The sequence below is a fragment of the Merops nubicus genome, unplaced genomic scaffold (assembly GCF_000691845.1).
Source record: "Merops nubicus isolate BGI_N331 unplaced genomic scaffold, ASM69184v1 scaffold12400, whole genome shotgun sequence".
Taxonomy (NCBI): Eukaryota; Metazoa; Chordata; class Aves; order Coraciiformes; family Meropidae; genus Merops; species Merops nubicus.
In genome coordinates this window covers 33925-54946 of record NW_008582255.1, presented here as the reverse complement: position 1 = coordinate 54946, position 21022 = coordinate 33925, and the positions used below count along the sequence as shown (strand labels likewise).

Below are 21022 nucleotides of genomic sequence, written 5' to 3'. Positions count from 1 at the left end.
TAGGACTTGTGACCCCATGGAGGACCCAGACTGGAGCAGCTGGTAAAAAGCTGCAGCCTGTGGGAAGGACTCATGCTGGAGAATTCTGTGCAGATCTGTCTCACATGGGAGGGATCCCATGCTGGAGCAGGGGAAGAATGTAAGGAGTCTTTCTCCTGCAGAGGAAGGAGCAACAGAAACAGTGTGTGATGAACTGACTGCAACCCCTATTCTGCATCCCCTGGCGCTGCTGGTGGGGCAGGAGGTAGAGAAATCAGGAGTGAACTTGAGCCTGGGAAGAAGGGAGAGGTGGGGAAAGGTATTTTAAGATTTGGATTTATTTCTCATTATCCTGCTCTGATATGATTGATAATAAATTAACAATTTCTCCAAGTGTAGTCTGTTTTGCCCTTGATAGTAATGGCTGTGTGATCTCTCCCTGTCCTTACCTAGACCCCTGAGCCTTTTGCTGTGTTCCCTCTGCCCTGTCCAGCTGAGGAGGGGAATGATAGAGAGGCTTTGGTGGGCACCTGGTGTCCAGCCAGGGCCAACCCACCAGTTACTGAGTTATGTATGTCTAGAAGGAAGGTTAGGTTTGCAGGTCAGGATTTTGCCAGGTTGCAAAGGTGGTGGTGTATCATACGTCTCTTCATGATGCCTTAAACACAGTTCTCCATTGCTTTAGGTCAGTTGTAATGGTTGTCATCGTGGCACGGATGCCAGTGGCTAGAATGATCATCTGGTTTTTAATGTGTTCAGGCAGACTGCAGATGATACAGTGCTGTAAACTGTTGTACTAAATAAAGGTGGTCATAGAAGCTGGTATTATTATTAGGATGGAGCAGAAATCAAACACAATTCTGGACTTTCCAAACAGGTATATTTCAAAAAACAGCAGTTTTCAGTGATGACTTGTAAATCTGGATTTTCTGTTCTCTCTGATACTCTATTTTAAGCAAGTAGCATTTAACTTTCTAAAATATTGTTCTGTTACTTTATTTTGCCTTTTTTTTTCAGAATGTGCATGCGAAACTATCCCCAAACCTCAGTGCAAACCGGTATGAAATTCATCTTCTTTGTCAGTATTCTTTTATTAATTTATTAATAAACCTATTTATAAGTATGTTACTAATAGTTTTATCAGTGAAATATGAAATGCTATGTTATTCTTTTTCTTTAAAAGTTGCTTTACAAGAAGACATACCCATCTGTAAGAAGCTAGTTAAATTTAAATATCTTTCCAAACAAAATGCCTGTATAACATTGATTTTTTTTGAGGCTTTTATGACCATAACCTGTCATAAATTTATATTTATAAATATAAAAGTATTTATAGAGCGGAACTGCTTTCATGTACCCAAGGATAAAATTTTGGTTTTAAAATGTCAGAACTAAATGTTTTAAAGCCCCAGAGTTTTCTAATATTATTTGTTATAGTGAATTTGTTAACATATATCATGCACTCAGACCCCTGACTAAGCAGAACTTCTATAGTGTTTCATTGTGACTTGTTCTGCATTAGAAAAATGCTTATTGGCATAGCTGGGTTATGTTCTCAGTCAGTATGCTTTGATTTTGCTTGTCATTATTTTATCCAGAAAATAATAATGTGATTGGAATAATTTATAAGAAATATAATTTGGAGTTGTAGGAAGGAACTGGAAATAGTAGTCATTTTTTATTATAGAGGAAATTCAAAATGCTTTGTGTGAGAGGTTTTGTTAGTACTTCCATAGATGAAGAAACTTGGACATAAGGAATCAGGACTTGCAGAAAACTGAGAGAAAAATCTTAATAAGTGTACGTATAAACAATAAAAGGCAAAATTAAAAAGTATGTTTGTGCTGTTGCAGTACAATTTATAACCCTTAAGTTATTATGTGAAAGAATACCCTGCACATTGTGTGCAGATTTGTGTACAAAGGCAAGCAGTGCACTCCACTGTTGGCCTCCTTTAAGTCTTTTCTGTCCTCAGCATCTGCTGTACTGACACCAACAGCCATTCCTCTTTTGCAGCTGTAAAAAGAATTCCCATTGGGTTATCATTACCAAATGAAATGTCCCTGTGCTTGAAAGTGGATTCAGAATAGGTTTCTAGGGACAAGAGATACTGCTACTCAAATCCTGAAGGAAAGATATTTGAAAGAAAAAAGATCATACAGATAAGAAACTGTTGTTTCACTTATATTTTGTTTCTTTTCTGCTTTTATACACATAGGGGCAGAAACTTCAGATAGATGAACAGTTTCAGAACAGTACAGAAAATATCTGTAACTGTGTTAAGTACAAATGTGGTAAGTCAGAAAATTTAATTCAAAGAAATACCTTTTCAAGGGCTAAGGTAAATTATGAATTGTAAATTGGATGTTCACTCTGAACGTGGTACTGAGGAGGAAAGAATTGACTGTCATAATTCACAAATAGTGTAAGAAAAGGCAAGACAATAGGGCCCCTCAGTAAATATTTGATTATGGCTTGTCTTTGGATTCTGTCAGTTCCTGCAGCAGGAGGTCTGTGCAGGGAAATAGCAGACAGAGTTTTGGGAAAGTTGGGTGGTGTTGGCTAAGCAACCTGCATTTGGCTGAGCAAAAGTAAGGACTCCAGCAAGAAACTAAAACACTCTCAATGTCCACATAAATAAATGTGCCACTAACCCATTATGAGACTACTCAGGAGCTGGTAGACATGCTTATGTGCTTTACAAGATGAACCATTCTGCACCATGCAAATTCATCTCAGAATATGGTACATAGCATCTGGGAAAACTCAGGGAAAAATAATTCCTGTGAGGCACTCATTTGGCCAAAAGAGTTGTGATTGCCCTTGATTGGATTTCTACAATGAACATTTAAACTTCTGAGCTAATTATCCTCTGTACCCTAAATAATCAGTGGGAGAATAAGACATTTCTCAGGTATGTTTCTTATCCTGAAGTAAACTTAAAAAACAAAAACCAGTTGAAGAAGCCTGCACTGTCATTTCAGTGGTACAGATAGTAGAATATTATACATTTAAATAAATTTTATGCATGGTTGTATTTTAAAACATTTGGTGATTGTAGTGAAGCATTAGACTGTTATTAACATTTTATATTTGAAAATCTGACCCGTAACCCTTAAAGCAACAGAGTAGCTCCTGCAGCCCCTGTTTTACTGTTTGAAATTTTTTTTACAGAGTTTGGATATCAAGCTGATTGTCCTGAGCATGCTATTTATTTTCCTGTTTTCTTGTAGTGAGGGACAAAGTTTGCTTGAGTAGTGAGAGAGGTGTGCTGCTTCCTGGACAGACGATCGTGGAGCACAGCGCAGACGGCGTTTGCCATGTTTCCTATTGTACAGATGTGATCGACCCCTCCACTAAATACTACAGGATAAACATGTCTTCAGTAGACTGTGCTGTCAAGTGCAAATCTGTAAGAAATTCAGATTTTTAGACATTTTTTATTGTGGCTGATAGTCTTCATTACATTTTGTTGGGGTTTGTTGAGTAGATTAGAGTCATAGGAACAAGATGGAAAGAGTAACTATGAGATCTCTCTCTGATAATGTGCCGCCCCACTTCTGGTAGAAGTTTATAAACGTCTTGCTCCCTTCACTGATTTCTCTCCCATGTAAACCTTATAAAAACTAATATATATAGCATGCTGCCACCTTGCATTGCTGCATTTATGCACAAACTGGTGTGAATTCCTAACAGATATTAGCTTTAGAAGAATTAGGAAGAGACTAATTATAAATAGAAGAAATCTAAATGTGCTGAAAGCAGCTTTATAAAATAAGCAAATGATACCTTTGTTGAAGTATGATACGTTGTCATGGGAATCTTATATAGATTACTTTTTCTAATTGTGTACTTGGTGTCTTCTGTAAAAAGCTAAAATTTCAGAGGTTGTTGAAGTAAGCTGTCAGACTTAGATTTGAAAATGGTAGAAAGACCAGTTCATTCTCTCAGGGTTGGAACTTCTCCCTATTTACTTTGATTAAAATTGAAGGTATTTTATAAAAGCTACATGAATGTACAGTGTGTACAAATGTAAGCTATGTGGCTTTGAAAGTTATTTAACAACTGTCCTTAAAATGAGATACCTGAAAAAAATCTGTCCATTACAGTAGTAAAATGTCGAGCTACAAGATGGTCTCATACAAATAATCTATTTGATTTTGGCAGAACCAAGTCTATCAGCCTCCAAAAGATTTAACAACCTGCTGTGGTAGCTGTAAGAACTTGTCTTGTCTCCACACTTTTAGCAATGGCACAGTTTCCAATTTTAAGGTAAGTTTATACATGTCTTATTCCCTCAAAAAAGTTAGAAGTAAACAAAAAAATTGAGATACTGTAGAACATTGCCCTATATAATGTGCAAAGAAGAGCTTTATTTGGCCAAATACTAGGAATAGTTTTGCATGTACATAACTTCTTGAGTCAATCATATAGCTTTCTACAAAGATTAAGGGATATTGATAGAGAATTTTATAACTTGTGTAACATTATATTTCATGGACTTTCTGTTTTACCATTTATAACAGCCTGGCACTGTTTGGATTTCAAACTGCATCAGATACGAATGCACTAACACAGCAGTGGGACCAGTTCTGGTTTCCTCCTCAGTTGGCTGCCCACCCTTTAACGAAACTGAATGTGTGAAGGTCAGTGGTCAATAAGTTATTTGCATTCCAGTGATTTATGTTTATATGAAAAGATTAACACTGACAAAGTATGTTTTAATCACAAGAAAGAAGAAATTATAAATCCTTGCTTGGTCATTTTCGCCACACAGTTGAAGGTGAAAAGCTCTGACTATACCCATACAGTATGCCACCAGACTGCCCAGTTACACAGCTTGAGAGACCTCTTATTCTCAGAATTTATTTTTTTTCATAGAGGCTTGTAATATCAAACGAGTCCTCATACAGCTGTCTGAACTTGGATGCTGTTCTGGGTTGGATTTCTCCTTTCTAACTGATTTTCTATGTACAGCAATTTGATCCATCACAATAGTCAAAAACACTGAAGAAAAGGAAAGATTGAATGTCAGGAAAATCTCTTCTGTAGTGAAACAAGGTTTTGTGGACTAGTTTTGCAGCAGAAGCAGAAGGTCTATTTGAATTTGTAAGGTGAAATTGGACTAAGTGCCAGGAAATGTATGCAGGCACCAATCTCATCATGCTCTTTGTAATTCAACATTTACGTATGGGTGGGAGGATACTTTCTGTAATGAATGATGGTACACAAGCAAGGAACAGTCCTAAAAGAACGGAGTGGCTCTAAATTTTGCTTGAAGATAACAATGGATTGGCTCTTCAGAAAGAGTCTATGCTACATAGCTGGTGAAAAGCTTTTCACTGCTCTAGGCAAACTAATAAAGTTAAGGCAGAGAGATGGATCAGCATGGCTTGAATACTGAGGTAGACATAAAAAATTGAACTCTTTTAATGTAATCTTCAGAGTTTTTTTAAAGGCTGCAGCTATTCTTCCCACAGTGCTCTGGAGAGTGCTTCTTGCTACAGCACTGAAGACAGCTATGAATCTTCACTATGGGGAGTGGGAGGCTTCTCATTTAGATGAAATTTCTTTGTGCTTTGAATACAGAATCATTTTTTTGTGATTGTCAGTATGCCTCTGTAGGCAGGGGTTTACAGCTGTATCACATGATGGAGTCAGACTTAACATAGTCATTTGCTCTCCAAATGTGACATTTTGATAGCTGGTCATGTATAGTGGCATTCAGTGACAGCCACTTAATAATCACTTGTGCTAAAACAGTCAAGTTAGGTTATTTACAGCCAAACTTTTATCCATTCACCAGAGTGCTGCATTTCCCTGAATAACATTGCAGAGCTTTATCTGGAAGATAATTCTAGTAATGCAGATATGTGGGAAGTAATATTTGGGAAAAAATCAAGTTTTTTCCTCTTTATTTCTCTCTTGGCCAGGTCGGAGGCTATGTTGTGCCATTCTTAGAAGGATGCTGCAAAACATGTAAGTGATTAGTGACACTTCCTGCCTCACAAGTCTGTTTGATCTGTTGTAACCTTAGAATAAGGTTGATTATTTCCTACATGAAAGCTCAATTCCCTCTCTCATAAGCTGTGCTTTTCCCAGTTTTACTCATGTGAATACCAGTGAAACTAGTGGAGTTAAATCAGAAGAAAGTAGTTTAACATTGAAGGGTTTACTCCACTGATAGTGATTGTGACTGGTTGAGTCAGTAAAATTGCTACCTTGAGGGCTTTGTAGTTCTCATGCAAAACTCCTCAAAATATTAGTTGCTGCGTTTAGTATGATAAAAGCCACTGTGTTTTGGAAGACACCTTAAAACACACTTCATGTATGTTCATATTTTCATATTTGTTAAAAATGAAGATGTATCTATGCAGTTGGTAATTCAATGCTGTAAATAATTAACTGTAACATAGTCTTAGGTTACATTAATAGATATAATTCAGAATCTTTCATGCAGTATCTTCTAAAAGAATTTACGGTTAAAACATTCTCCCTGACTTGATTAGCAAGATATGTTTTGACACCTATATGAGCTAAAAAAGGTTCTCTGGGAACAATTAAAAAAGCTCTACAGAATATATTCAAAATATATGCTAATTCTTAGTATAAATCAAGGGCTAAGTAAATTTTTTTTCTTGACACACTGGTACATAACTGAAACCTTATGGCTGATTTCAAGAACTTAACCTGAGGCATACACCTAACCTGAAGAATTTGAGCTCGAATATTTGAAGTTGACAATGTTATAAGCAATTAAAAAGGAGACTTTGTACTGAACAGTATCATATTATCTTTAAAAAGGTGCAAAAATCTCACTTCATTTGCATAAGTGGTTGGAATAGTGACCTCAAAGTTAATGATAGCAGGAGAATATTGTGGGAGAGAGCTGGAGAAAAGTGCATGTATTTCCTGCTGGGTGGGATGGGAGTTAAACCGTTGTGGATACCAGTATGGCACTGTGTGCACAGTAGCTGCAGTGGGAGATATATATAGATGTGTGTATATATATATCTCTCCAACTGGGAGGTACCTTTTGGTGTTATTCATTATGTATTACATTTTGTAGTACAAAGTTTATTGAAACTGTGGAAGATTTGTGTGTTTTTTTCCTGCTCCTGATCACTACAAGGGAATGGTCTCTTCATGATTTTTCACTCTGATGAATGTTTCAAGCACTTGTCCTAGTTCTAGTGCTGTAGCTGAGCGTCCATAGGCTCTTACAGATGAGTTTTTGGATTATCTGACATTGCTTTTTGATGCCTTAGCAGCCATATAAGCCAGCTTCTGAACAATTTATTAAGACCACTATAAATGCACTCAGCTACTTTTCAGCAAGACTGAATATCTTGCTACTATACTTAAAGATCATAATCACGCTGTTAAATAAGTAAGATAAAAGTTATTAATGTGGGGTCTGCATCACAAAGTAAAATGAAATCCTTGAAAAATCCAGTGACTTCTGGATGCATGTACAAGTGGATTTATACAGTTTTGATTTCACACCTGTTTATAGGGAACATTGTACCTCTGTGAGCCATGTAGCTCATTCTGACTCCAAACAATTCTGGCATGAGAGCTGTTAGTCACTTGTCACTGTGCGAGATGTTTTTTATCCAGGTTTTTATTTTCTTTTGAAGCAATTTACCATTAGAAATTATTGTGATTTTTGCTTTCAGTTTTAATTGGTATTTGAAAATTAAGTCCCAGGAGTTCCGTCAAAACCTAGAGAGTTTTTAAAAAAACTGCTTAGAGGAAATTATACTATTTCTTTCACTTGGCCCAAAAGGACAACTTAAATTCAGGGTACAAGATTGTCTTAGTTATACCAATGCAGATCAGATTCTTCCTGGTTTTGATATCAGGCTTAGCAATGCAAGTACTAGCTGGACATGGTCCTGAGCTGCTGGCAGAGCGATCCCTGCTTGAGCAGGGAGGTAGGGCCAGATGACCTCTAGAGCTCCCCTCCAACCTCGGTCATTCTGTGATCCTGTAATGAGTTCTTTCCTGAAATGTGCTGAAATCTACTACCTCCAGAATGTTTCATACTGATAGGGAATCTTCTGTAACATGTACTCTGTTCAATATATAATATTCTTACCAGGTTCTGCAGTGTCTATGCTCCTCCCATTCCCTGTTAGCCCAGTCACTCCTACAGCCTATGCTAGCTGTAAAACAGGTACATTCTTCTGAAAATATGTAGGACCAACCCAAACAGCATCATTGTTGATTTCCAACAATGTACTCCCCGATAGGAGCATCAGGCCTGTCGTTACCCAATTATGCCAAAAGCTGCAGTGTAGTATAACTGCCCATGGTTCAGAGTGGCTCATATTTTGGTTTGGTTTTGTTTTTCATTTTGCACTGTGTGGGCGGTGCATTGTTGTTAGCCAACAATGTACTGTTGGTAGTAAGCACTTGCATAGTCTTTAGCTTGCTGCATGTGTAAAATTGCTGTGTTCAAAAATGTAACCCAATTCCATGATGTTTACAGTGCTGTAGAGACTAATGGCTTTGCTTGGTAAAGCTTAGTAAGTAAGCAACATTTTTGCAGATGATATATCATACAGTTTTGCTTCCAGTGGCATGTACAGTAGAAGCAGGTTAGGACAGTGCACTGAAAATAGCAAGCCTGTGTTTACTCCATAAAAATTGGAGATTATCTTTGTTCTTTTTAATGGAGCATGTTCATTTTTTGAATTGTAACATTGGTATGAATTGTCATTTATTTTGTGAAAACATCTCTCTCTTTTCTATACAAGAAACAGTGTTGACTGTAATGTTGTACATCTCTGAGTAATACATCCTTCATGAAATTACACTCACGACTCTAGGAATACTACACTGAAACCTATATGAGTCTTTCATGTTGACATCTCTTTAAATGTCAATGGTGTTATGAGTCAACCCAAAAACCAAGCAAGGATTTTCGACCATACAGACTGTGAAAAAGAACCTCATTATAACATGACACGTATAAGATACTCACATGTTTTACAAGGTGGTCCCTGAAAAAGTATATTATGATGTTGAGTTCATTAAAAGCCACTGGACATTAAAGTACATGCATGGAAATACTTTATATATTTATTCTTTATGAGATATGATGTACTTTCACTATAGTCTGGATGAAGTCATAACCACAAGTGCGCTGAATTCTTCATCCTACACATTATGTAGAATGTAAAAGAAGAAAGGACAAGAATAGCACTATCAGAAACAGGAAATAATGGTGAGTTTATTTTCATAAACAATTTCTTTTTCTTAATTCCTCAATTTATTTTTTACCTAAATGAATATAATTCAACAGTAGTTCAGCAGTAGTTAGCCATTTCTGATTGTAGATCTTTATTTGCTTCCAAGAAGATTCATTGCTGTCCTCTCTTTCACATTCTAGAAACCTGCTATGTCTAGAAACAGTAGCAGGCTTTTATGTTTAAAAAAAAAAAGGCACAAAAAATGCTTCTCTTTGAGAAGCAGTGTTAGCTGGTTTGAAAGTGATTAGAGCAGGGAACTGGACAGAGCACATCAGGATGTAATAAACCTTTGTCACAGTCTGGTGTTGGGCATGGGTCAAACCAGTGAGTCTTTCATTGCCCTTGCTTTTCTGGAGCTAAAAGTATTCACCTTTTGTCAACATCTCTGGAATTCTTGTCTGAAAGAAAATACATCTCTAAGTGGAGAGTCATGTGGAACTGCATCATAGTGTGCAACATGCTGTGAAACCGTGGAAGCTGTCGTAATGGAATGGACTATTCATTTCTCTTGCAGATCTGCAATGTGATGTGGTTTCTTCAGCACAGAGAGGATCATCATAAGAAGATACTGTGCTTTCTGATCTCTAACAGCTGACCTTTAGACTGAACTTCTTTGCTTTTCTTCGAATGCTAAGGATCTCCTTAAGTTTAACTCCATATAATTTTCATGATACTTTGTACATACTTCTATGAGAAAAATTTTAGAGACCATGTTAATTAAAATGTAAATAAAAATATTTTTTTTTTACTGGTCTTCTTTTTCTTATTTAATAAAAACATACAGAAATATAAAGCCCCCTTGAGGCCCTCTTCTTCATCAGATTCTGCTGTTAAGTGTTCATATGAAACTTTGTTTATACCACTGGAATGCAATTGTGCTATTAGATTTTGTTATTTCATAGAAAATGCATTTTATACATTATTAACAAGAGTTCTTACAAAACAATTTTTTAACAAATGGACTTATTCTTAAAAGGTTTCTGAGTAAAAACTTATCCTTTTCTAATTGCTATCAAAGATATAAGGAGAAAATGCATGACACAGAACAGTGTTAAAAGTGACAATTTATAGCTAACATTAGTTTGCCAAAGTTTTCTATGTGCAGGGATGTATTTGGTATTTTCTTCTCTGTGTCTCTTGATGTGTCATAAGATGTTCAACATTGTTCTTGTCTCTGAAATGTTTATATTTTAAGCTGATATTTTTCAACCAATCCCCATTTTGCAGGTAAGGAAGATGGAAAATTCTGCAAAAAGGTGACTGTTAGGATGACTATCCGCAAGCATGACTGCAGGAGTAACACACCAGTAAGTAAATAACTATCATGATTTATTTCAATAGAAGGGAAAAAATACAAAAAATCACATGGAAGGAAGGGAACACCAATTCCACAAAACTATTGTCTGCATCTTTCAGAGGCAGAGGTTTCTGTGTTTCATAGAGCTGTTTTAATGTTTCCCTGCATTCTCAGCAATCATCCTCTCAAATAATAAAAAGGGGAATATGGCGTATGCTTTTGTGTGCATTTAGGCACGTGCTGATTTAGTGTAAATCCACGGTCTCAGTTCACACTATAATGCAATTATCATATGCAAATTAACTTTTGTATATCTGTATCTTGCCAGTGATATACTACAGTTAAAATGGCTGCAAATGCGTTTAGTTTTCCATCTGTCTGGGGAAAGTATTTAAATGCCAGCTTCATAAAGAAAGGAATCTTGCGTCTTGAAGGTTGGGTTTTTTTTCAGACAGCAGCATGAGCATACTGTGACATGTGTAGGATGAATGAGGCACTATCTGTGTGTCCACCGAAGGATTTACTGTAGGAGGACACCAACAAGGTCCTGCTGGGCAGCCAGGCGGTGTGAGCAGCAGTGAGGGTGCAGACAGACGTCTCCTGCGAGATGTGCAAGAACGCCTGGAAAAGCTGTAATAAAAGAGTATGAGGAAACAGCTGTAACCTCTAAAATAACTCTGAGAGTATGTTTTGTAGAGTAAACTGCTGAGCAGCCAGGAAATTTAGTCTCAGTGTCTCACTGAACAGAAGCACAAATCCTGGCTATTAAACTTGAAAAAATTATCAGTATATGACTCTTTCTGTTGCAGTCTGTATTCCAGTTTGGGATCATTAGTAGTAATTCCCCTTGGCTTTCCAAAGGATTGATTCTTTATATTCCTACTTAGTGATAGCAGTATAGCAACACTGCATCACTGTTTCACTGAAATTAATACTGTAGGAAGTTGCAGACAACATTTGGTGTATGTTCAAGTCAGGGTTGTTAGGAATACTTTAAAATTCAAAACTGGAATTGTTTCTTTGTGTCTGTTAATAGCCAAAACCTGCTATTACTGAAATGGACAGGAAAGTCCAAGCTTGGTCGGATAAAACCTGAGACCTGTCTGGGCAGTGTACTTCAGAGTTTATTGCTTGGATGTAGTTCGATTTCATATTTTCAATTTTTCATTGCTTTGCCATTGGATTTGGGTGTCTAATGTCTTTGGACTTTCTTGAGAACTCTTAACTTCATGTTCTAACTGCTTCAATTTGCTGATTATTTTTGGGTTTTGTTACCAGGTGAACATTGTTTCATGTGATGGAAAGTGCCCGTCTGCAAGCATTTACAACTACAACATCAACACGTACGCAAGATTCTGCAAATGCTGCAGGGAGCTCGGGCTACAGAGACGAACTGTGCCGTTGTATTGCACCAGTAATTCAACCTGGGTCAGTTATTCAGTCCAAGAGCCCACAGACTGTTCTTGCCAATGGTCTTAAAAAAAACCCAGACATAAAAGGAAGGAAAACAGCAAGCCTAGCTGTTCCCAGCATAAGATAATTTGAATTGTTTATGTATTAAAATTCAATACCAAATCCACTGAGTTTTACCAGTTTAAAGCTAAAAGATAGGAGTAAAAACCTTTTTGGACTCTTCTAAATTTCTGAAGAATGGCTTTGCATTGTTTGTATTGTGATTTGTCTCCATGTTCATTCACAGGGATTGTTTTAAGCGTTCTTGTGATATGTGCCAACTCTAAAAGGTGATTTACATTAGAGACACCTCAAGAGAAAGAACACTGTTTTGTTCTGCAATGCTGACCCACTCTTGTCAGGCACCCATTCCTGTTTGAAATCATTGACCGACATACCTGGAAGCAGTTTGCTAGTCTGAATGCATTGCAATTCTGCAAATACATTCAGTGTTTTGTAAGAAAAATTGTTTGGACAACAGGAGAAGAATTTTCAGTTTAAATCATATTCCTATTGCAAAGTAGAGCATGTATAAGAATTTAAATTCAAGATTTTTAATTTTTTTTCATCAGGGAAACATTGTCAATACTGATAACTGCATGTAATATTCCCTGGTAATCATTTCTAGTGTATTTCATATTGTAGTGCAAAGCATTATGGCAAATAATGTATGGAACAGATAGAATGTTTTTAGGCTATATAGGTGAGTGATTACTAGTTACTTTATCTTTCTGCTAAACAATATGACGTAAACTGAAAATACAGAGATTTAACAAATTAAAACCATTTTACATTCCTTTATATAGATATAACTTAAATGAAAACATTCAGCTTATGAAATGCACCATACCTAAACTGTTCCTTTAGGAGAATGAACTTTGTTCAACACTATTTTTAAAAATGTAAAAATCCATTAGGAAAAAGAAACCCAGGACTATGTATCTCTCTAAAAGAAAAAGCTGAAAATCTTTGTCATCAGTATAGTAGAATGTACCTTCTTATGGCAAGTGTCTGATATTGAAAATGTACAATTGTAAGGTTTAAAATTTCAAAAGCAGTTTTGCTTATGAACTTGAACAATTAACAATTTGTTTTAATGAATGAATTTTTTTTCTCCTCTAAGCTAATGTTCCTGTTCTGTTCTGTTCTTTTCCAACAAGTACCACCAGGATCCAGCAAAAATTGAATAGCTTTCATTTTGTACATGAAAATTATATCAAATAGCAATACACTTGAGATCCAAATATAGATAATGGATCTCTGCATGTGTTCAAAAGCTGCAGGTCTGCAGTTAATCCAAGGAAAATGTGTTGTTAAAATCAATTGTGAACATTTTTTACACATTAATTTTGTATACTGTACATTTCATTCTTACAGTATCTAATAACAGGAAGTCTTATTTTGTTGCAATACTGCTATCATTGTAAAATCAGTTTACTATCATGTGATTCAGAACACTGTGTTTATTAATTTCTTTTTCAGCAGTGCACATGGTTAATTTTAGGGTTTGCTGCTATCACTAATACTAATAATCTAATATTAACTTAAGGAAGACCTCCATATGGGTTTTTGACAATCTACATCTTTTTCTGATTCTATCCCATTCATTCTCAGAAATGCAAAATTCAACTACATCATTTTATTCAAAAAAAAAAATTGGAAAACTGTTGCTCATCAAATGTAAAAACACATTTTTGACACTGAGTGCCAGACAGGCTCCTTCATTATGGAAAAAAAGGGGGAAAAAAGAAAGGTAAATTTTTGCACAGTTCTTTTCTACAGCCTTTTCCTAAACTGACCCTCAGGATTGACTGCAATGACTAGACTGTGTTTGAGTGAGCATAGGCATTTTGTTGTAATACTTGTGTAGTGATGATCACCCTTCATTACTTGGGGTCAGGTAAGTCATTAAGATCTAACTGCAGTATGTGCAGTCCCTACCCTGTGCAGTAGTAAGACATGTGCTTTGTTCAGACATCTTCTAAATAGTAAGAAAGGACAACATTTGGGAAGAGTGCATCTTTTGGAAAACCATGGACTGAACAGGGAAAAAAAAAAGTGCTATTTATGAGATACTGAGCAGAGCTAAGTCCTTGAACCTCAAATGCCTAAAATCGAAGCTTTGGCATTTGCAAAGGTGAAGTTCAGCCTTCCGTAGCACCAGCTGCCAGATGCCATCCTGGAGGACAGGAATTAATAAAAAGAGCTCTTTCTTTTGCTCTCAAGTGAGATGGTGCCAAACACCAACATGAGAGACAGTGTCTTCATTACCCTTCAAGGTATGTGTGCACTTGGAATTAATGAAATACTGGAGCTCTGGAGCCTTTGTGTAAGTTCTCATATTGGAAAAAGTTAAATCCTGCACTCTGCACATAAAACAAGCCACTGGAGGGAAACTTTCTTTCTAAAAGTATTGCTGCCATGATGTGATCGGTGTTAGAGTTGTTCCTGCTGCAGCAGTTCAGAGACAAAGTTGTGGCTGGATCCTTCACCGAGTTCAACCATGAGTTTTTGCAATATTTTGTAGAACGGTGTTTCCTAGGCATCTAAGAGGGGAAAATAAAATCCATAACACACAAACAAAAAACAACCCCCTTATTTTAGAAGCAGGAAAACCAAAAAAAGACTGCCTGTCCATCAGCAGATACAGGGTAGTCTTTGGAAGAGCCATCTCAGCAGACAGAGGCTTTGGTGACTCACAGGCACGGGGCAGGGCGGGAGAAAACACATGTGTGGGTGCCACGCACCCCTCAGGGAGGAGGCCTGGGGGGGTGGAGGAGAGGCTGCCCCCTCCCCTCCCGCTGAAATCCCAACCTGCGCCAGCTGAAGCCTGTTTCTGGTGGCAATAGCTGAGGAGGTGGTCTGAGTGCTGGGCTGGGTGTTTTGGGGGGGAAAGCAGCATGGAGGAGATGGTGAGGGTGTGTGGTGAGCTGTTTTCCTGAATCGTTTATTATCTTAGAAGGGAGAAGGGGGCAGTTTATATGGTGTCTGTGGGCTGTAAAATGGGGGACAGGAGGTGTGTGGTCTCAGAGGCCTTTCTGTTGTGTCTCTCTCACGTGGCTGTGAGAAAATTTGAAAAGGTAATATTTCTTTAATTCTTTAAAAGCTGACTTCGGTAAGAGCAGGAAAGAAACAAAAATGCTGCTGTGCTGGAAACTTCTGTACTTGTACAGCCATGTGGAATGAGTCCTTCAGGCTCTGCTGAGAGCGGTGGCTGGAGAGCTGGAGCTGGTCTGCTCCATGTCTGGAAACGTGAAACTATGGTGATTGCCAGCAGAAAACACAGCTACTAACGTTCTCTGGTCTTGTGTTGGCTTCAAGGCTATCTGCAGAAATGCACTTCTGGACTGATTAATTGAGATCAAACTCAAAAATGGTGCGTGGGTGATTCCTCTGAACAAATGAATGCTGTTGGTGCTCCTCTGGCAGACATCTTGTGACTGCTGCTCTGCAGAGCTGTGTGCATGGTAGGTGAGTAGTGAGGGGTGGGAGGATAGTATATGATAACAGTGCTCAGGAATAGTTTTCTTTTTGATCTTTAACACCACAAAAAAATTCCCTTTTGTTGGTGTTGTTTAATGTGAATGAGAATGCTGTGGGAGTGAAAGTCTGTCCTTGAAACTGAGGCCTGTTACATTTCTTCCTAAGTCTCAAAACTTTACTCCGCCCCGAGGGCCGTGTTCTCCTTGCATGTATTTGCCTATGTGGAGTTTCTCCACAGAAGAGATTCCTAATGTAGGTACAAAAACATCATAGGCTTGTATCTTGTTAAAACTAGGATTTAAAATCTTTCAAACTCTGGATTGTTTTCCATTTATAATTTAGTGATTTAAGTATGGAAATACTGCTTGTTTGATCATGGTGCTGATGGCTCTTTGTTATCTCCCTTAAAAAACACTTGACTTGCATTGCCTCAAGCAAGCTTACCCTGCCATGATTCACAGGAAAATATAAGTGATTTGGCAGCTGGAGCCTTGAGTATGATGGATATTGGTCATTAAGCAAGGCATTTAAAAAGAAATATAATTATATCAATTGTGCTATCTAAACTCTCACTGTCTAGGTTATTAGTACATGATCTGGTCTCAGGATAACAGCCTCTTGAGTAATGCTTCCCCTAATTAGCAGTAGTGCTGCCTGGTGGTTCAGTAAGTTAATCTGAAATATTGGCATCTGTTAGTCTGCAGTTTAATGTGAACTATTAGTCACGAGTTAAATAACATCTCCTCGGGCAGCCTCTCAAGTACGCAGTCCATGAAGTCAGACCAAAATAATTTTAAAAATTTCACTCTTATCTCTGCCCACACCATCAGCTTTCTCCTTAGTGCAAGTGGCTAGCCATGAATAATTAAAATGAGGTAACAGCTGCTATGCAGATGGTGATTTTTTGGAAAACTCCATTCTCAGGGTGATGAAGACATCTAACCTCTTTAGAAATAGTACCTGACAGGCTGCTATCCCCTATGCTCTGCTTTCTGTATGGACTTTTGACCAAGGCTTTCGTCATGTCAGCTCACTTTAGCTGTTTAAAACATAGATACCTGAATTAACTTGGGTGTCCAGGCTCCATCCATCACCAGAGAGAGATGTGTCTAGAGAGTGACTCATCTGATCCTAAAATAAGTGTCTAATATGGATGTGATGAATAATTCTCCAGATGTATCATCTTTCCTTTTCACTATAGAGAGAACCTGGATAGCAGGATGTGGTTAGGCCCTTCAGTTTTACATTGTTAAAATGAGTTGAAATGAAATTCACTCTTAAAGGTTAAAGATACCTTAAGAGGCTTAAAAGCCAGCTACTCTGATACTATACATGGCGTGTCTTATCTGACCTCCTCATATGAGATGATTAATGGTAATCTTTGATTAGTCTGAAGCTGAATGTCATGTAATTTGTCTGTACAACAGTTTTTTCTTTATGTATTGAAGTATGCTCATTTCATATGACAGCTATACCTAGACTATCCCTGTATTTCTAGAGCTGAAGACACCATCAGCCAAATCTACAATGTGGAAAAGCACAGCTGAGTTTGGGAAGATGTAATGTGTTTGCTGTTACAAGGTGTTACCTTAGCTGGAGAAGGTGAGTGGATTTTAAAGTAGTTCTGTTTTATAGACCTTTTATTGTTTAGTTGTTGGCTTCAGTCTTGTGGGTTAGTCATGATCTTGCTTTCTATCCTTTTAGCTTTCAAAATTAAAGTAATGCGATTCTTCAGAAACCCACCCATGAAATCTATTTGTGCTTTAGCTCTTTAGCTGAGTTTGAGGCAGCAGACAGACTTTTCAGTACACAGGCCTTTCCCGACTGCTTGGGTTTTTTTAGTTTGTGGGGTTTTGCTGTTTGCCTTTTTTTTTTTTTATAATCTATGGCTCGCCAGGAGCAGATTGTTATCTCAGTTACGTATTTGAAAGGAACATCAGATTTAGTCTTTGGTTTTCCTCAAACCTGATGTTAGTTCATTAATTGGATATGTGAGATTTGTCCAGTAGTGTCGTAGAAGATTGAGTAGTAGAAGATTGGGAAAAAAGAATTATAGCAAAGCACTTTAATGAAATTTCTTTTTGATTAATAATGCAGAGGTCTGATCTTAAGCATGAAATATCAAAGGCAGAATAGCTGGAGTAATGCCTAATATCAAGAGCATATCTTTTCTTAATCTCTGTACTTAATCCCCCAACTGTCTTTTTTGGACCATATTCTCTATTGAGCTCTGTGTTGAACTTTTATTTTACTAAATAAGGGGGAAAAGCAGAGAAGGACCTTCTGAGACAAGGGCATTGAGGTGCCTAATAGGCCTGATCTCCAACATGGGTGTATGCAGGGTGCTGTCCTTTGTAAGACAGAAGCGTCATGAATAATGGGCTCCTTTGTTTCCTATCAGAGGAAATAGCTGAGATTATATATATATACAGAGAGAGAGAGATATTTATTAAGCAACACTGTGATAGTCAAGTCTCACATCTCATACAAATCATAAAAAAAAAACCCTTTCAATGATACTTGCTAGAAATTAATTTCACAGGCCAGTTGTATGCTGTGAGGAGACACCTGGTTTCCCAGTTAGGTGGTTTTCAGTGTATGGGAGAGGACTAGTCCTGGCTGTTGGTACCATTTACTGTTGGGCACAGGTTCACCATAACCCTCTTCAAGGCCATGTTTTGTGCAGGCAGGAGAGCGTGCTGGAGGCAGGTTTTGCTGATGCAGCGTTTGTGCTCAGTTCCATAAGTAGCTTCCTCTCACCTCTGCTGCTTTCAGGGTCTACACCTGGAAATCCCCTTGGCTTCTCCCAGTGCTGTTGTTTAAAGTAGTCGTTGGAAAACATTTTTCCACTGCCAGTCTGACAAGATTGTAGTGGTACCACTTTGGGCAGGACCAACCCTGTGGAGAAAGGAGGACAACTTCCTGTCACACTCCTGGTTAGGTATTGTCCTGGAACTCCAAGTGCTACATATGAAAACATTTTAGAAGAAAACTGGCAAGAAAAAGGATTCACTTAAATAGATAAATGTCTTATGTATCTCACTGGGATAACTTTAAGTGGAAAAAAAAGAAAAACACTCTTAGTTAAAATCCCTAAAATGTTAAACTTATCAGTATTTTAGATCTTGATCCTCATCCTTTTTATCTTCCCCTCTGGAAAAAGGGGAGAAAGGAGATGATGGATAAGATTTTTGAGGAAAACTTTTGGAGCTTTATCTCTTCAAATTGGACTGGCAAGCCAAATTCTCATGTAGTTATTAGACAATGGAAAGAGAGAATCGCTTCTAAGGGGCCTGTTGTGAGTTCTGGCATTAGAGGCTCGGGGGGGCGGGAGAACCCTCCCTTGGTAATGGAGAAAAGGCACTGTCTTCTGTGGTTGCACTGATAGCCTTGGGCTAGAGCAGCCCCCGGTGTGGTGTTACTGCAGCCACGTGTACCTCGTCCCTGCTGTCTGTGTGTTTTGCTGAAGAGGCCAGTAAAGGGTCAGAGCAGGCCAAAAAGGCAGGGGCTGAAGGCTGCTGCTGTTTTCCCTAGCAAATGCCTGTGGAATATTTGAGGAAGGGCTCTGGCTCTGTGAATTATTTCAGACCTGGCTGTGTCCGTGCTTTCTCAGGGCTGCACTCAGGGACTCGTCTGTAGGCAGCTGCATGGGGCCACAAATATCTTTCTCTGCCATAGTCTGGCTGTGATGCTTTGGGCTGCCCACCAAAACAGCAAGTTCTAGATCATGGTTAATGCAAGGATGTGATTTCTGTGACCTTACAGTATGAGGAACTAGTGCTTCTTTACCAGGTCTCTCTCCTGTATTTTTTTTTTTTTAAATAAGAAGAAATATCCTCCAAAACTGTGTTTAATGGAGAATTTTGCAAATATTGCTTTCCTTAAAAAATACAGTTTTAATACTTCACCATACTTTTTAGTAGTATCAGCTCTTCTATCTTATCTATGTGTTGTGGGGCTAAAGAAGGAGTATGGGGCCTTCAGGTAGCTCTAGCAATTGGAGCCATAATTACTTATAATGGACATGAAATGAAATTAACCTGGTGCCCTATAAATGCTGTATTTAAGTTGATCTCTGGAATGAAATTCACAGCACTATTGCACATTTGTTTCTCAGCTCTGTGACCAGGGTAGAGGGGGGAAGGGAAGGTGGCATTTTGAGGCTTTAGATTTGGCCATATTGTAGCACTTCTAAATCTTCTGTCAACACTGGCGTGACGTTGCATTCGTTAAAAATCCACAACCTTTTTAAACACACATCTGTTATATAAATAAAAATATTGCTGCCCTGTATTTTTACAGTATGCTAATCCTGCGTGGCCATGGCCTAATTATCAAATGATTTCATGCTACCCTGGTGGCAGGCAACATCCAGACCACTGCACACTTGCTATGGATCTCTTATTAAATCCCTCTTGCACAGTTTCATTCATAAATTTACCATGCCTTTTAGAACAAAATAGTTTAATGCTTATACAGCAATATCAAATAAGAGCAGTATGTTTCCAGAACGCAGCAGCGTTTTTCAGATGCTCCAGTCCATGCATGACTGGATAGCTGGTGACAAACTCCATTATTGCTGCCTTTTACCTTGAGTGGAAACCACACCACTGCTAGGTAGTGCATGCTAGTTGTGCTCAAAGACAGAATGCCCTGGGTGTAACTAGTCCATACCTTTGTGGAGCTTGAATATTCTCTCTGCACCAACCTTTGCTTTGACAACAGATGTCCTACGGTGGGTATCAACACTCCTGTTCCACACCCATTTCCCTGCTCCATTCTGACTGTATTTGAGCTAGCACAGGGGTGCTGGGGTGCTCATGGCTCTTGCCTCTTATGTTCCTCCAGCACTACCCTGTCAGCTCCCAAGAGAGACGTGGTGCTTTAGGGCTTTGGGAATGTCTCATGTTACATTTGGAGAGCCAAAATCCAAAGAAAATTGTGGTTTTGTTGGTTGTGTTGTTAATTTAACATTGGAAAGACCTGGAAGACTACTTGGTGGAAGCAGTAGAAGTGCTTGCTTATTTCTATAAGCTAATTTTTTACTTCTAAATTCAGTGCAAAGGGCTTATCCCCAAGTGATCAGGCAATTAACTCCATCAACAATGGAATGATTAAAAACAGAATTAAAGTGTTCGTCTGGATTTACTTTAGACAAATTTATCCTAAACAACTTCATGCCATCTGTGCCAAATTAGTGCTGTCTGGTCTCTTGTAAAATTTGCAGCTTAGCAAGAAAATTTCCTGTTGTCTTGTAACTTGGAACGCTCACGTAGTATGGCTTGCTCTAGCCTTGCACCATCACCTGTTGTGTTTAAGGCAGCTTGTATCCCATAGAGCTGTTTCTCTTGATCCATAGCTTCAGTGAGGCACTACTGGAGTGGAATAGATTAGAATTGTATCTATCCTGTGAAGGCTTGTTAGAGGGAAACAGTTAATTGGACACAAGTCACAGTGGTGATGAAGAGCCTGTGACCCATTGAGGGAGACTGAAGCACTGCTGGTAGCAAATGGCATTGGTGTGCAGGCTGCTGGGGAGAGAGGGGTGGAATGT

General features: G+C 38.2%; 1 protein-coding gene across 1 annotated transcript in view; it reads left to right on the top strand.

Moving 5' to 3' along the window:
* OTOG (otogelin) overlaps positions 1-12012 on the top strand; it is a 91327-nt gene extending 79315 nt beyond the window's left edge. Inside the window, exons 48-55 of the mRNA XM_008937156.1 lie at positions 997-1037; positions 2198-2273; positions 3213-3391; positions 4147-4251; positions 4506-4625; positions 5913-5958; positions 10464-10543; positions 11812-12012. Coding sequence (XP_008935404.1) covers positions 997-1037; positions 2198-2273; positions 3213-3391; positions 4147-4251; positions 4506-4625; positions 5913-5958; positions 10464-10543; positions 11812-12012 — 848 coding nt within the window. The remainder of the gene's footprint in view (positions 1-996; positions 1038-2197; positions 2274-3212; positions 3392-4146; positions 4252-4505; positions 4626-5912; positions 5959-10463; positions 10544-11811) is intronic.
* Positions 12013-21022: the final 9010 nt, after the last annotated feature.